Here is a 13,196-nt window from a genome sequence, read left to right on the forward strand (position 1 = left end):
GGGTGATTAATGCTGAAGGTCACGCTGCCCACAACGCTTCTGCAAATAAACAGGCTCCTGCGTTTGCTCGCTTTCATAAACACAGGAACATCCTGCGCACAAACGAGGCTGGGAGACAGACCCCACGCACCTCAGAGGGCCCTGGGGTGTCCAGAGCACTGTCCACCGAGGGAAGGGGGCCCAGGTGGCTCCCCGGGGAGGGGCCTGGAGCTCCTAACACATGGCCATGCCATAGGCGCTCGACCTGCCTGGGCCAGCGAGCAGCCTGGTTTGCTCACTGCTTCGTTGACAGCTGGCGGCCAAGGGCCAGGGCTCAGGCCTGCACTGGCTCACGGAAGGGAGGCCGCCAGAGCTGGCCAGGGGGACCGCAAGGGGCTTGCAGAGGAAGACCGAGGCTCACGGGGGTGGTGACCTGCTCAAAGTCACGCAGCAACAACCAGGAGGGGCTCCAACTCCACATCCAGCCCCCTTTCCACACGACTGTGGCCCCTGTGGGCAAGTGCAAGGTGACTCCGTGTAGGAGGAACCGTGGTGAGGGGAGAAGTCCTGCAGATCCAGTGTCCCACCCAGCAGCACCAGGGATTCAGAGCAGTCGTTCTAACTCCAGAAAAAGAAAGGCCACCAGGGCCACAGGCCCCAGCATCTGGAAGTAATGTCTGTTTATTGATAGAAAACAGGCCACGTCCAGAGAGGCACAGGGCCAAAACATCCTTCTGGAAGGCAGAAGTCCCACAGTGCCAGGGAGCACAGGGGTCAGCTCGGCTCCGTCTTGCCAGGGCCGGGGGGACCCTCATCCTCACCCGCTTCTGGAACAGCAGTGGATGTGGGGGTCCCTGCAGCCTCCAGAACCAGTTCCAGGGCCCCCTCACCTGCCAAACGGTTCACCTGCTCGCCTCTGGCCGCCAGGATCTCTTCGATATTTCTGGGAGGCAGGGAGGCAACATGGCTCTTCAGGGCCCCCCACCCGCCCTGCACTTCAGTTCCCTCAGGGCGCCCCATGGCCAGGCCAGAGCTGCAAGCACCAGGCCCAGCACTCCTGTGGCATCAGGCCACATGGGCACTTCAGACGCTGGCCTGTGTGCCCTCATCAGCCCTGTGTCTCTGCCAGTATGCGCCGCCTCAGGAACCCAGTCCTGCTCCTGCCCCCTGTGCGCCAGAGGGAAGAGTCTGCAGCCCCGGGTCTGATGGGAGGACAGTCCCAGCTCCAAGGGCCAGGTATCACCAAGTGCCCGGCATGCTGGTCTCAGACCTGCTGTCGCTGTTACTGTCCTGCCCAGGACCTCCCGGCCAGGCAAGGCCTGGACCAGGCTCCCGACACCACCTCCACTGCTCCCCCAGCAGCCAGGGCCCAGGCCACACCGCCTGGTCCACACCCCAAGCCTTGCTCTGGGCCGGCCACCCCAAGACAGCAGAGGGCAAAAAAGTTCAACACCAGACAGGGACAAGGCTGGCAGTGAGGGCAGAGGGCAGGCAGAGGCAGGGAGGCAGGGCCACAGGGCTGGCAAGATTTAGCAAATAAAAACGCACCCCCTACTTGGGGCATACTGAAACTCAAAAGCTATCTAGGGTTTATAGGAAAGTCTCATTTAACTGTGTGTCTTGTATTGATAAGGTGGCTGGATTGCCCAGGTGAGATCTATCAACCTCAACACTAGGGCAAGGTTCCCCCAGTGAGGCCAGGGTACTTCTGGGTGGACTCCTGGCCCAGCCCTGGGGTACAGGTCTCACCTCTTTCCATTCAGGTCCGAGAACCAGCCCAGGTTGTCCGCGATGATATGGTGGTTCTGGCAGCCGGGGCAGGTCACAATGACCACGCCTTGGTGATAGGCCAGCTTGGAGATGCGCTTGGAGGACCTAGTCCCGCAGACCTGGCTGGGACAGGGTAGCCGGTGAGGTTGTGAGGGCCACCATGCCCCTCCCAGGAAGACCCGCCCCTCTAGGGGTAGCTCCACCCACCTCACCCTCTCCGGGGAAGGCCCCGCCCCAGAGGGATAGCTCCACCCACTCCCAACCTCGCCCTCTCACGGGAAGGCCCCGCCCCAGGGACGGCTCCACCCCTCCTCATGGTCCGCCCCCCCTCCCTCCCAGAAACCCCAAGGGGTGGCGGCACCCCTTCCTGGGACTTGACCACGCCCCCTCCCGCATGCCCTGTGGGCAGCTTCTTCCCGCAGGGCGTGTAGCGCCAGGTGCGGGTCTGTCCCCGGTTCCGTCCAGCCGCGTGCCCACCTTGCAGGTGTAGACGAGCTGGTAGTGCGCCGCCTCCACGCGCCCCAGAGCCGCCGCGGGCCCCGGCCCCTGCTCGGAGCTTGAGCGCCGCCAGCCCCAGGCCCAGGCCCAGGCCCGCCGCCTCCCCGCGACCTCTGGACGGGCCCCGCGGCCCCACAGCCGCCTCAGGCAGGGCCCCCGGGGCTGCACGCGGCTCAGCAACCTCGGCACGCCGCCCAGCGCAGCCCACAGCATCCCGCTCGCCGGCTCCGTCCACCCTGCCCTGGCCCCGCCCCGCCGCCATCTTGGAAATGGGCACCGGGCGGAAGCGGCCTTCCTGGGCTTCCGTTCCACGGACCGGGGGCGCGCTGCGCTCTGCCGCCCCCTGGCGGCCTGATGGGGCCCTGCGTCCACTTGCAGCTGGCACCCCGAGGACACCGCGGCCCCGCGCGCAAGTGTCCGAGCGGGAATGCGGGTCACCCGTGCTGTTTGTTTATTTACGCAGCTGTGTTTTCTAGCACTTCTATAATGCATGCATGTATTATGTGTTACATGGTGAAACAGAACAGACCCAGAAGTTACACAGATGGCGTGTGCATGGGGGTGGCGAGCACCCACGTGGCCTCCGCAAGCTGAGTGCCGCTTAGCAAACTGCCCCAACGCCCGGCGGTCCGGCTGGGCCTTTCAGGGCACCAGATTCCTCGTTCCAGGCTAAGTCAGCGACGGCTCGGGGAAGTCTGCGCCCCAGGGCGTCGGCACCCCGGGTGGCAGGAGGCCGGACCGGTGGGTGTGCCCTGGTCGGGGCCTACGCTGCTGCGGTTAGGAGCCCTCAGTGTCGGTGTTGTCGCTGCCCGTGGTGTTCTCCCGGTCCTCCTCCTCCTGCCGCCATCCTTTCTGCATCTTCCTGAGGGCGCGCTTCCTGCGAAGACACAGGTGTCTCAGGCGCAGACCGGGCTGCCGCTCCCCAGCCCGTTTTGGAGAAGCCTGGGGGCCGCCCGCCTACCTGCGGTAGTTCTCAAAACTCTCTTTGAGGCGCCGCCGCTCCTTCTCGGGCGGCTCCCCGCTGCTCAGGCCTGCGTCCTGGAGAAGGGGGAAGGCTCAGGCTCCGGCCAGCTCCCCTGAGGGAACCCGCCCTTCTCATGCGCCCCTCACTGGCCCCTGTAACTGCAGACTGGTGGGGAGGCGAGGAGCCCAGAGAGCCTCAGTTCAGCGCCAAGCTCGCCCTGTGGGACCCGCCTGTACCCCTGGAGGTGAGCCAGTGTTTGTAGCCTGCATTTCAGATGCCAAGACACACCCAGGAGGCCAAGCCACGGCTCCAGGCCGTTGTCTGTACAACAAAGCCCGAGGTGGTCCTTGCTCTCAGGACTCCTGTGTTCACCTAGTCATCCACTGTAAAGGCCCTCAAGAAACCAGGACCAGGCACGTCCACTTCCAAAAAGCCCCTCTAGGCTGCTGCAGTGCCCAAGAAAGGAGGGGGATCCACTTTTCATCCCAGACTCCGCACCCCGAGCACTGAGGGCAGAGACCTTGTGGTCACCCCTCAGCTGTCGTCAGGGCCACCGCAGGGGGTGCCCAGGGCGAGGAGCCACCCTCCCTGTGATCCGTCACCCTGAGGCCCACGGCTGGGAGGACCCCATCCCGGGGAAGCCTTACATGGGGGGTCCGCGAAACCTGCTCCTGGTGCAGAGCTGCAAAGGGCTGTTTCGGGCTTCCCCCGCCGGCCAGGCAGCCTGGAAAGGAGAGTCGTGCCTGTGGGGCCTGCGCACCTGCCGGGCCACGTACAGCATGGCTGCCCCACCCCCCACCCCCTGGCATTGCAGACAGCATGTGGGGCTGTCTTCCAAGGCCTGGTGGGATCCCCACTCGGGTCCAGTGTGGATTCTGCTTTCTGTAGATGAGACTGAGGCCTTATGGCCTCACTTGCCCGTTCATTGCTCCTGGAGGCCGCCAGATGCCAGCCCAGGCCCAACGCTCCTGCCAGTGACCATCCCTCCCCCAAGCTGGCTGCCCCCCCGGCAGGAAGGCCTCCCAGACCTCGGGGGATCTTAAACCCTGGGCCTGAGCAGCACCGTCCCCCATCACTCCAAAGCATCTGTGGGCACGGCGGCCTTGGGGAGAGAGTTGGGGACAGCTACAGTGGCTGTCTGGGTCCTGAGGTGGGGGCAGGGGTACTGCAGCAATTGGGAGAGAACCTTGAGGCGGCTGGACCCCCTCAGAACCCACCAGGACCTGGGCAGACCAGGAATCAGGACCCTTGGGCAGAAACCACGCACCTCCAGTCTCAGCCCCGCTGTGGGGAGGGCCAGGCCGGGGCTGTCCTGGCCATTGGCAGTCCCTTCTTAGAGCCAGCCCCTCCCCTGCTCACCCTCCAACCTTCACACCTGCCCCTGCTCCTGCCACAGCCACCCAGGGGGATGGGGGCAGTGCCTAAGCTGGACTCCTGGGTCCTGCTCGCCTCTGTGCCTACATGGGGGCTTGGCGTCCCCACGTTCGAGTGTTCTGGGCTGCGGACAAAGGCGCTGGTCTTCACTTCCCCATCTGCGGCTCCTCCTTCCCCTTCCGCCTCTGCTTGGAGGCCACGGCCTGGTACTCAGGAAGCTCGTCCAACTCTGGTGCAGCCTCCCAGGGCCCCTCTGCTGGGCCCTTCCCGACCCCTACCTGACGCCACCTTCAGAGCAAACACCTACCCCATCACCACTGCCTGCTCCTGGGCACTCGGGGGCTGCTCCCAGCCAGCCACCCAGTCCTTCCCCCAGACAGGCAGAGGGGGCCTGCCCTGCCCGCTAGAAGCCCCCGCCATTGCCTTACCCCAACTGCACCGGGACACAGCAGGCCCTTGGCCACCCATGCGTTCAGCCCTGTCCCTCAAGCCACGTGGGGCCCCATCTTGCCCCACTTTCTAGCTTTGTGCACCTGGGCGTTTGCTCATTACCACCTCCCTCTGCCCAGGAGGAAGCTTGGAGCAGCCGGGACAGTGGGCCTGCTCACGTCTGCACCCCGTGGGGGCTGCCCAGAAGGGCCCCACACTCGGGACGGTGGGCCTGCTCACATCTGTACCCCATGGGGGCTGCCCAGAGGGGCCCCACACACTCGGGACGGTGGGCCTGCTCACCTCTGCACCCCGTGGGGGCTGCCCAGACCCCCACACTCTCCACCCCAGGGGACACTTGTCCCACTAGCTGGGGCCCCGGGTTTCAGCTGGGCTCTGTAGTTTGTTCTCTGGGTGACCTTGACCATTTTACTTATCCCCAACCCCAGTTTCCCTGTCTGTGGAGTGGGGGTTGTGGGGACTGACACAGGCATTGCAGCACGGGCTGCCTGTGCTGAAGATGGGCCTCACTTGGGGCAGCCGGGAGGCCTCCGGGTGCACTGCCGTCCCCGCCTCACCTTTGTCTGAGAGCTGGGTGTCCTCCAGGTCCTGGGGGAGTGAGAGCTTCCGAAGAGAGGCAAGATGTCCCGTTAGGCCACTCCACCAAGGACTGGACCCGGCCACACTGCCCACCCCAACCCTTGGCCCTCAGCTGGGTGCAGCCATTGCCGTCACCCCCTGCACAGAGCTTCTCAGAGACTCAGGTGCCCAGCAGACGGACATGGGGGAGCCCGGCCAGGAAGGTCCCGCCATGAGGATGCCAGGAGGTGGGCACTGTCCGTGCCTTACCTTACCCCTTGAGCCATCGGAGGCCTTAGCATTTGGCCACCTGCTCTTCCTCCACCCAGCCCAGCCCACCGAGCAGGGCCACATGACGGGCAATGTGGGGCTGTGCCTGGTGGCAGCTGAGCCAGGACCCCAGGTGAAAGAAGGCCAGCCTTGTGCTGGCTGGAGTCTCACTCACCTCCTGGGAGCTCCTGGGTGAGCCATCCTCCAGGTCGGAGCTCTGTGGTCATAGGAAATGGGGTGGGTGGGCTGTGGGGGCAGAGGGCTCCCCAGGCACAGGGTGGGCAGGGCACAGAGTGGAATCCTCCAGGGAGCTCTGGGCATGCCCTCAGCCACGCCAGGCCCCCTCCATGCCCAGGACCCACCCTGGCCCTGCAGCCCCACTTCCTGCTGGGACCCTGAGCTGCTCGTGTGCCCTCACCCCACTGCGAGGAGGGGTTTGGTTAGGTTGGGGCCCGCCACAGAGGAGGGTTGGGTCAGGAAGGCCAGGAGCTGAGGCTCCATGCTCCCCTGGCCCTGCATCCCACCCGCCGGCTCCCCTCCCTGCCCCAGGCCCCAGGCCCACCAGGACGAGCGTCTCCAGCTGCTGCCGCCTGAGCCTGCCCTCCACAGCCAGTAGCTGCGCCTCACGCTGGAACACCTGCAGCTGCAGCTCATCCGCTTTCTCGCCCAGCTCCCGCACCTGCTTGCGCAGCGCGTCCTTCTCCTGCAGGCCCTGGGCGTGCTGCGCGTGCAGCTCCTCCCTCGTGGCGATGGCCTGACGGGACAGCGCAAGGCCGACCCTCAGTGAGGCCCCCAAGCTCGCCCTGGGCCCTCGGCCCGGCCGCCCAACTCCGAGCAGAGGCCCCGGAGGATGTCAAGCCGCTGGGCGCGGAGGCTGGTCACAGCCGCTCCCTTTGTGTGCTCTGCGGACATGAAGTCAGCATTTGGGGGATTGTAAATGTGGCAGCTGTCCCTGCTGCCCTTCTGTCTCCTCCCAAGCCTGCACCCCCGGTGGACACAGCGTGTGCTATGTACCCCCACACGTGCACATTTGATAAATTTTGGATACAGCTTGATATGGAGACACTGACTGTCCATAGCTAAGCCTCCTTCATGACCGCAGCACTCTTTACCACCCCTGTCCTCACTGCGGATGCTGAGGTGCAGGGGTGAACGTGCAAACATGACGGCTTGACCACCCCTGCAGTCGAGGCTGGGAGGCCCTCACCTAACCCCTTCCACCCGGACTGGAGCAACGGCTGGCAGCTTCCCTAATCCCTGGCCAACGCGCTCCCGCGCAGTGCTGTGGGAGCCCCCGCCCTGGGAGCCACACCAACCCCCATGGGGGCACAACTGGATCTGCCCTTTTTTCCCTGCCTTGGAGTGGGCCAGGCGCGAGTGAGGCTGAGGTGGGGCCGCCACAGGAGCTCTGAGCCCGGGCTGCTCTCATGGGGGCCAGGGCTTCTTTTATGGCCCCAGGAGTCTCGTTTTAAGGCTCCTGACGTGGACAAACTGCCATCCAGCATTTCGCCGAAGCAGCAATGGTGTCCATTGGAAACAACCTCCAGGATGGGACTTGGGACGGGGCATGGGAAGCAGACACAGCCTTTCCCCGCGACGCTCCATCCAGCTCACAGCACGCAGCGCCGAGGCCTTGCAGGCCTCACTCCCATGGCCCAGGCTGGAGTGCAATGGCGCAATGATGACTTGCTGCAGCCTCAGCCTCCTAAGTAGCTGGGACCACAGACGTGCACCACCACGCCCAGTTAATTTTTGTTTTTTGTTTTTTTTTTTGAGACGGAGTCTTATTCTGTCACCCAGGCTGGAGTACAGTAGCGTGATCTCAGCTCACTGCAACCTCCGCCTCCTGGGTTCAAGCGATTCTCCTGCCTCAGCCTCCTGAGTAGCTGGGACTACAGGCACCTGCCACCACACCCGGCTAATTTTTGTATTTTTAGTAGAGATGGGGTTTCCCCATACTGGCCAGGCTGGTCTCGAACTCCTGACCTCAAGTGATCCGCCTGCCTCGCCCTCCTAGAGTGCTGGGATTACAGGCATGAGCCACCGCACCAGGCCAATTTTTGTATTTTTTTGTAGAGCCGGGATCTCACCATGTTGCCCAGGCTGCTGTGGAACTCCTGGGCTCAAGTGATCCGCCCGCCTCAGCCTCCCAAAGTGCTGGGATTATAGGCGAGAGCCACCACGTCCAGCCAAGCTTTTTTTAAGATTAAAAAAAGCTACTGGTAAAACAAGACAGAATGTTTCCATTTTTGTAAAACAAAACCAAAAATATATATAGATAGATAGGTGACAGATGATAGATAGATGGATAGATGACAGATAAGTCTGTAAGGTGGAGGGGGAAGGTTGAACATGGTTTTCCCTGAGAGTAGGCTGGGGTGGGGAAGTACTGACTTCATCATAGTTTACTCTTTTTTAGTGTTAAGTATTACTTCTGTCATTTAAAACACAGGCCAGGTGTGGCAGCTCAGCCTGCAATCCCAGCGCTTTGGGAGGCTGAGGCCGGAGGATTGCCTGAGGCCAGTAGTTTGAGGCCACCCTGGATAACATACCAAGACCCCATCTCAAAAACAAATAACAAAGATTAAAAACCCTCTGACAACTGCCCTCAAGGGCTGTGGCCCTGGTGCGCCCACCCGCGAGTGGGGCGCTTTGTCCCGCCCCTGTGAGGCCCCACCTGGTCCCGCTCAATGGCGACCTCCTCCATCTGCAGCAGGATGGCCTCGATGCGGTCCTTGTACATCTTGGAGTCCTTACGCAGGGCCAGGCACTGCAGCTCGAACATCTCCTTCTCCTCCATGCACTGCAGGGGGCGGCAGCTCAGCCCCCACAGGCCTGAGGCCCCCCATTCTGGCCCTTGGGGTGGACTCCATGCAGGGGCGCAGGAGCATGTGTTCAGACCAGTTGGGATGTCAGGAGAGGCCATAGGAGTCCCCAGGCCCCTACAAGCCCTGCACTTCCAGACCGCAGCAGGACAGGGCCCTCCCGCAGGCCTCAGACACTGCTGTGCCTCAGGCACCGTGAGCCCAGAGGTCGGCCTTTGCCATGGGGGACAGGCAGGCAAGGAGAGGGCACTGTCCACTGTGCCTCCAGGAGTGGGTGAGTGGAGACGCTGCACTGGGGTCTCCACACCCCACCTTCCAGGCACGGGGTGGGCAGAGCTCAGCCTGCCCAGCCTGGCTTGGCCCCCAGGGGCCTCGACTCCCCGCCTGCCCTCCTACCCGGAGGCGCCGGGCCTCGCCCTGGCGGAGGTCCTTGCGCAGGGAGAAGATGGTGTTGGCCTGCTCCTGGTGGTCCCGCAGCGTCTGCCGCCAGTCCTCCTCCAGTACCTGGATGTAGGGGCTGCTCCTGTCCAGCTTCCCCTCCTGAAGGGGGCAAAAGGCAATGGTCTGGCTGGGAAGGCCCCTGCTGCCCTGCCTGGGCTGCACCCGCCCTGCCTGCGGCCCCACCTGGACGGAGGCCTCCAGCTCCTGCACCCGGGCCTGGAGCAGTGCCTTCTCCTGCTGCAGCTCCCACAGCAGCTCCTGGCTGGGCTGCTGCTCCATGGCGTGCCTGAGCTTCAGCGTGTGCTTGCGCTCCACCTTGCAGTCGTCCTCGGCCTTCATGAGGCTGTGCTTGAGTCGGTCAATCTGCAGAAGGTCCAGTGAGCCCGGCTGTCCCCTCCAGGCGGTGACCGCAGACCCGTGGGGCCACCCCCGACCGCCCCGGCCTGCAGACCCCGCCAGGCCAGGTGAGGGGGCCCTGATTCCCCGGGGGCAGCGGGCGCACCTCTAGCTGCAGGTCGCGGTTCCGCATAAGCGCGGCGCCCTTCTCCTCACTCTGGTGCGCCAGGCGCATGGCCAGGGCGTAGTTCTCCTCCTTGCAGCGCTTCAGCTCGCGGCTGCCGGCCTCGCACTCCTCCTTGAGCCTCTGCACGCGCTCTTGGTGCTTGCGCAGCAGGCTGTCCTTCACCCGCAGCTCCTTGATGAAGTCATCCTTGGAGCTCAGCAGCGCGGTCAGGTCCTGCACCTTCTTCTGCAGCTTCATGACCTCAGTCATCAGCAGCTGAGTCAGGCCTGACTCCCCGGACGCATCTGTGGGCCAGGCCAGTGTCAGACGGTGCCGTGTTCCCCGGTGGCCCAGCCCCATCACGCCCTGCGCTGTGGCAGGAGCTCAGGGCTTCTAGGGAGGAGGGCCAGGCAGAGGACCCAGCACCACTGCCTGCCCCCCGCCACCACCTCCCCTGTGGGCCCCGCCTCCCCCGTCACTCACCGATGATCATGGAGAAGACGCGGGCCGGCTCCTTGCCCGTGACCTTCTTGTACAGCTGTGGGTAGTAGAGCTCCAGGCTCTCGAGGAAGGCCACGTAGCCCTTGTGGCCGGTCCGCTGCAGGATGTCCAGGAGCACACCTGCGGGCCAGAGAGGCCTAACTGGGGGCGGGGCGCAGGCGAGGCAGAGGGCTGGGGTGGGTGGGCCCGGGGGCAGGGACAGGTGGAGGCTGGGCTGCAGATGAGGTGTGCTGTGGTCTGGATCTTGGTACTAGGCTGGGGACCAAGTGCTGCCCACCTGCCCCTTGGCTGTCTCAGGAGCCCCCACTGCGGTGGGAGCCCCGCTGCCCCTCTTGGCAGCACCGAGCCGGCAGGAAAGGCTGGGGGATGGGGCGGCCACATGCCAGGGTTGAGGTTGGGCCTCGCTCGGAGGCCAGGGGCAAAGCCAGGCGGGGCTCTCCTGGGGTTGAGGGTCAGGGTGGCAGAGTGTGCAGCCACCTCCGAGCTGACTCCGTGGTCGGGTTTGGGGCTTGGGGCCCGCGGGGCAACACTGACCCACTTTCCGTTTGCGGATGACCAGGTTGGGGTCACTGAGCACCTGCTCCTCATCATCGGGGTTCAGGACCTTGCACTGCCGCAGGTAGGGCGTGATGCGCGAGGGGTCGATGACCGAGGTAAGCGTCACCCGGAAGCCCTCCAGGACGCTCCAGCACTCGTCATCGTTCTCGTAGTCCGACATGGCCTCAGCAGACAGGCTGGGGAGTGTGGGGCAGCGCTGAGAGTGATGCCGGCTCCTGCCCCCACCCGGGCCTGGCTCCCGCTCCTTCTCAGACGCTGGGCCTGGGCTCTCGTCAGGACGTCGAGGGGGATCAGCCCAGGGGCATCCAGGAGAGGTGCCCAGCTCCATGTCCCATCCCCACGCTGGATCCCCCAGGGAGGCGGCAGAGACAGTGACCCGCTCCCCACCAGACCAGCCGAGGGCCTCTCCACAGCCTTTCCCAGCCCTTGCTCCTGCCCGTTGGCATCCATGTCACCCATATATGCAGCAGGGGAGGCGCAGATGGGGTCTGAGAGAGGAACTGCCCCCACAGCATGAGCCCCTCTGGCCTCTGCCTCCTGGACTTGCCCGCCACACCCTGGAGCCTGCAAGGGCAGCCACCTCCATGGGGGGAATGGGTGGAGGAGCTGAGGGCAACTGCCTGGCACTGCGGCCAGCCCAAGCTGGATGAGAGCAGGTTGGCCAGTGACCCTCCCACCAGCGCAGCAGCTGGGGGAGCCGGTTCTTGTGGGACTTCCTCATTCCCCCGACCGACGCCTGCTCACATCCCGGGCTGTGCCCTCCCTCCTCCACGACCGGCTGCTGCTGATGCAAGAGTGGCCACCCAGCCCTGCCGCAGCTGCGGGGTCGCTGCCCCGGCCGGGAAGAGCTGCTCACAGGAGCGTGTCTCTGTCACTGCCTGCCGGCCCCGCAACCCTGGGAGGGGCTGTCAGTGTTGCCCTTGGCTGGCCAGGAGTGCTGCTGCAGTGTTTTCTCCAGGTTCTTAGGTGCTGGGCACCCGTGAATCCCTGGACTCTTCTCCTGTCCCAGATAAGGTCCGGCCCCCATCCCACTGGCTGCAACAAGTGAACTACACATGTTGGGACCAGCCACTGCTGTCCCTTTCTGCCAGTGTGGTGGAGGCCTCAGCCGCTGAAAGCCACTCCCTCTGGGACTGGGACTGCAAGGCTGGGAGCAGCCACGTGGTCCTCAGGCAGCCTCCAGCCCCGCTGGGAAACTGCTGGTTTCCAGCCCAAAGGAGCTGGGTCGCTGCTCCTGGAGACGGAGTTGCCCCAGTCTCGGTCTTTTGAGGCATTTCTCAACTTCCCGCTGCACTTTGTCACCCCATTGAGGACAGTTTTGACAGACAAGGGGCTGAATAAAAACACCGGCCACACGGTGGACAGTTCTGGGAACACTGGGCCCCTTTCCTGCCTCCCCAGCCTGAAATCCAGGGTCGCACCTGCCACCGTAATTCCACGGAAATGAACACATCTCCGCCCAGTGGCCGTGAAAGGGATGGGGCCGCGCGGCAGAGGCTGCCTGGCTGCCTGTGGGAAGCCTCAGGCTGCTCTGGAGGATCAGTGCCAGGATCCTGAACGAGGCCGACGCCGACCTTCCTGGCCACCTTTCGCAAAGGCACCAGACCCACCCACCTGAGGATCTTCCAGGAGCCACCTGCACTGCAGACGCACCAGGAGCCTGGGCCGCGGAGCCTCTGGGAGATGCTGCCCGGGGCTGCAGGGAGGGAGGAGCGCGCTGGACGCCTGTGCACTTCCTGATGGGTTCTGCTTAACTCCACAGTCCCGCCAGTCCTCCCACAGGGGGACAGTCCCTGGTGACCTGCCTTCTGATTCGCCCAGCCCAGGCAGCCCAGGAGGCCCCAAGAGGCAGACGGAAGTGGAAGTCCTCTGCCCTCCAGAGGAAAGCTGCTCCCAGCCCTCCCAGCCTGGCCGGGGGCTGGGGGTCCTGGGGATGCCCCAGAGGCCCAGCCCTGGCACCTGGCAAGTAGAAGAGACAGTAGAGACCCCCAGGGGGCTGGACGAGGCCAGCCTGCACCCAGCCGCTTTGACCTGGTCACAGGCTTCTGGAGGCTTCTTCAGTAGGGCATGCTCTGCTCTGTGCGAACACCCTCGCCCTCGCCCTCCCCAGCATCTCGGGACAGCGGGGCAGGGTATGTGCAGGGGGGCCCACAGCCACACAGCATGGCCAGCATACGCCTTGGTCACGGAAGGGCTGCAGCCCACCTTATGGAGCCCAGGAGACCACAGCAGCCTGCCAGGGGCCATGGCACCGGCCACCACTCAGCTGCACATGGGGGAGAAATGTCCCTTCCAGAAGTGTCACTCGATATCCTGGTTATCCCCACCACGAGGCATCCCTGCTCTCCACCAGGATGTATGTGAGGACTGAGGCCACTCCCGGGGTCCCCCAAACCAGCATCAGAAGAGCCGGTGACAGCAGGGCACAGCTTGGCCCCCATCCACGGACAGCAGGCAGCAGAGTCTGCCCTGAACTGTGCACTTCAGTGTGTGGGCTGCCGGAGCC

General features: G+C 64.4%; 2 protein-coding genes across 3 annotated transcripts; both read right to left on the reverse strand.

Moving 5' to 3' along the window:
* Window positions 1-644: 644 nt before the first annotated feature.
* DNLZ (DNL-type zinc finger) lies at window positions 645-2,752 on the reverse strand. The gene is made up of 3 exons (XM_030818179.1): window positions 2,227-2,752; window positions 1,729-1,868; window positions 645-922 (listed from the first exon to the last, which is right to left on the reverse strand). Exons 1-3 carry the CDS (start codon window positions 2,737-2,739, stop codon window positions 754-756), a joined length of 822 nt encoding a protein of 273 aa, XP_030674039.1. The 5' UTR covers window positions 2,740-2,752; the 3' UTR covers window positions 645-753.
* Window positions 645-12,495, reverse strand: CARD9 (caspase recruitment domain family member 9). 2 transcript variants are annotated; one of them, XM_030818178.1, is made up of 15 exons: window positions 12,305-12,495; window positions 10,667-10,866; window positions 10,115-10,252; window positions 9,632-9,936; window positions 9,313-9,492; window positions 9,085-9,228; window positions 8,541-8,666; window positions 6,426-6,617; window positions 6,039-6,080; window positions 5,593-5,638; window positions 3,859-3,935; window positions 3,209-3,285; window positions 2,227-3,124; window positions 1,729-1,868; window positions 645-922 (listed from the first exon to the last, which is right to left on the reverse strand). In XM_030818178.1, the coding sequence occupies exons 2-13, from the start codon at window positions 10,848-10,850 to the stop codon at window positions 3,025-3,027; spliced, it is 1,611 nt and encodes a 536-aa protein (XP_030674038.1). In that variant the 5' UTR covers window positions 10,851-10,866; window positions 12,305-12,495; the 3' UTR covers window positions 645-922; window positions 1,729-1,868; window positions 2,227-3,024. The 2 variants fall into 2 exon arrangements, with proteins under 2 accessions (XP_030674038.1, XP_030674037.1); XM_030818177.1 differs by lacking the exon at window positions 12,305-12,495 and having other exon boundaries at window positions 10,667-11,435.
* Between the last annotated feature and the right edge of the window lie 701 nt (window positions 12,496-13,196).

Source organism: Nomascus leucogenys, chromosome 8 (genome assembly GCF_006542625.1).
Source record: "Nomascus leucogenys isolate Asia chromosome 8, Asia_NLE_v1, whole genome shotgun sequence".
NCBI lineage: Eukaryota > Metazoa > Chordata > Mammalia > Primates > Hylobatidae > Nomascus > Nomascus leucogenys.

Coding starts and splice junctions, on each gene's coding strand:
- DNLZ (XM_030818179.1), bottom strand. CDS start 2,739: ATGCATTATAGAAGTGCTAGAAAACACAGCTGCGTAAATAAACAAACA. Junction 1,869..2,226: donor AGCTCGTCTACACCTGCAAG/GTGGGCACGCGG, acceptor TGTCCCAGCCAG/GTCTGCGGGACTAGGTCCTC. Junction 923..1,728: donor TCGGACCTGAATGGAAAGAG/GTGAGACCTGTA, acceptor CCTGCCTCCCAG/AAATATCGAAGAGATCCTGG.
- CARD9 (XM_030818177.1), bottom strand. CDS start 11,018: ATGGAGCTGGGCACCTCTCCTGGATGCCCCTGGGCTGATCCCCCTCGA. Junction 9,493..9,631: donor ACCGCGACCTGCAGCTAGAG/GTGCGCCCGCTG, acceptor GACCTTCTGCAG/ATTGACCGACTCAAGCACAG. Junction 3,936..5,592: donor CACCCAGCTCTCAGACAAAG/GTGAGGCGGGGA, acceptor TCTCCTTTCCAG/GCTGCCTGGCCGGCGGGGGA.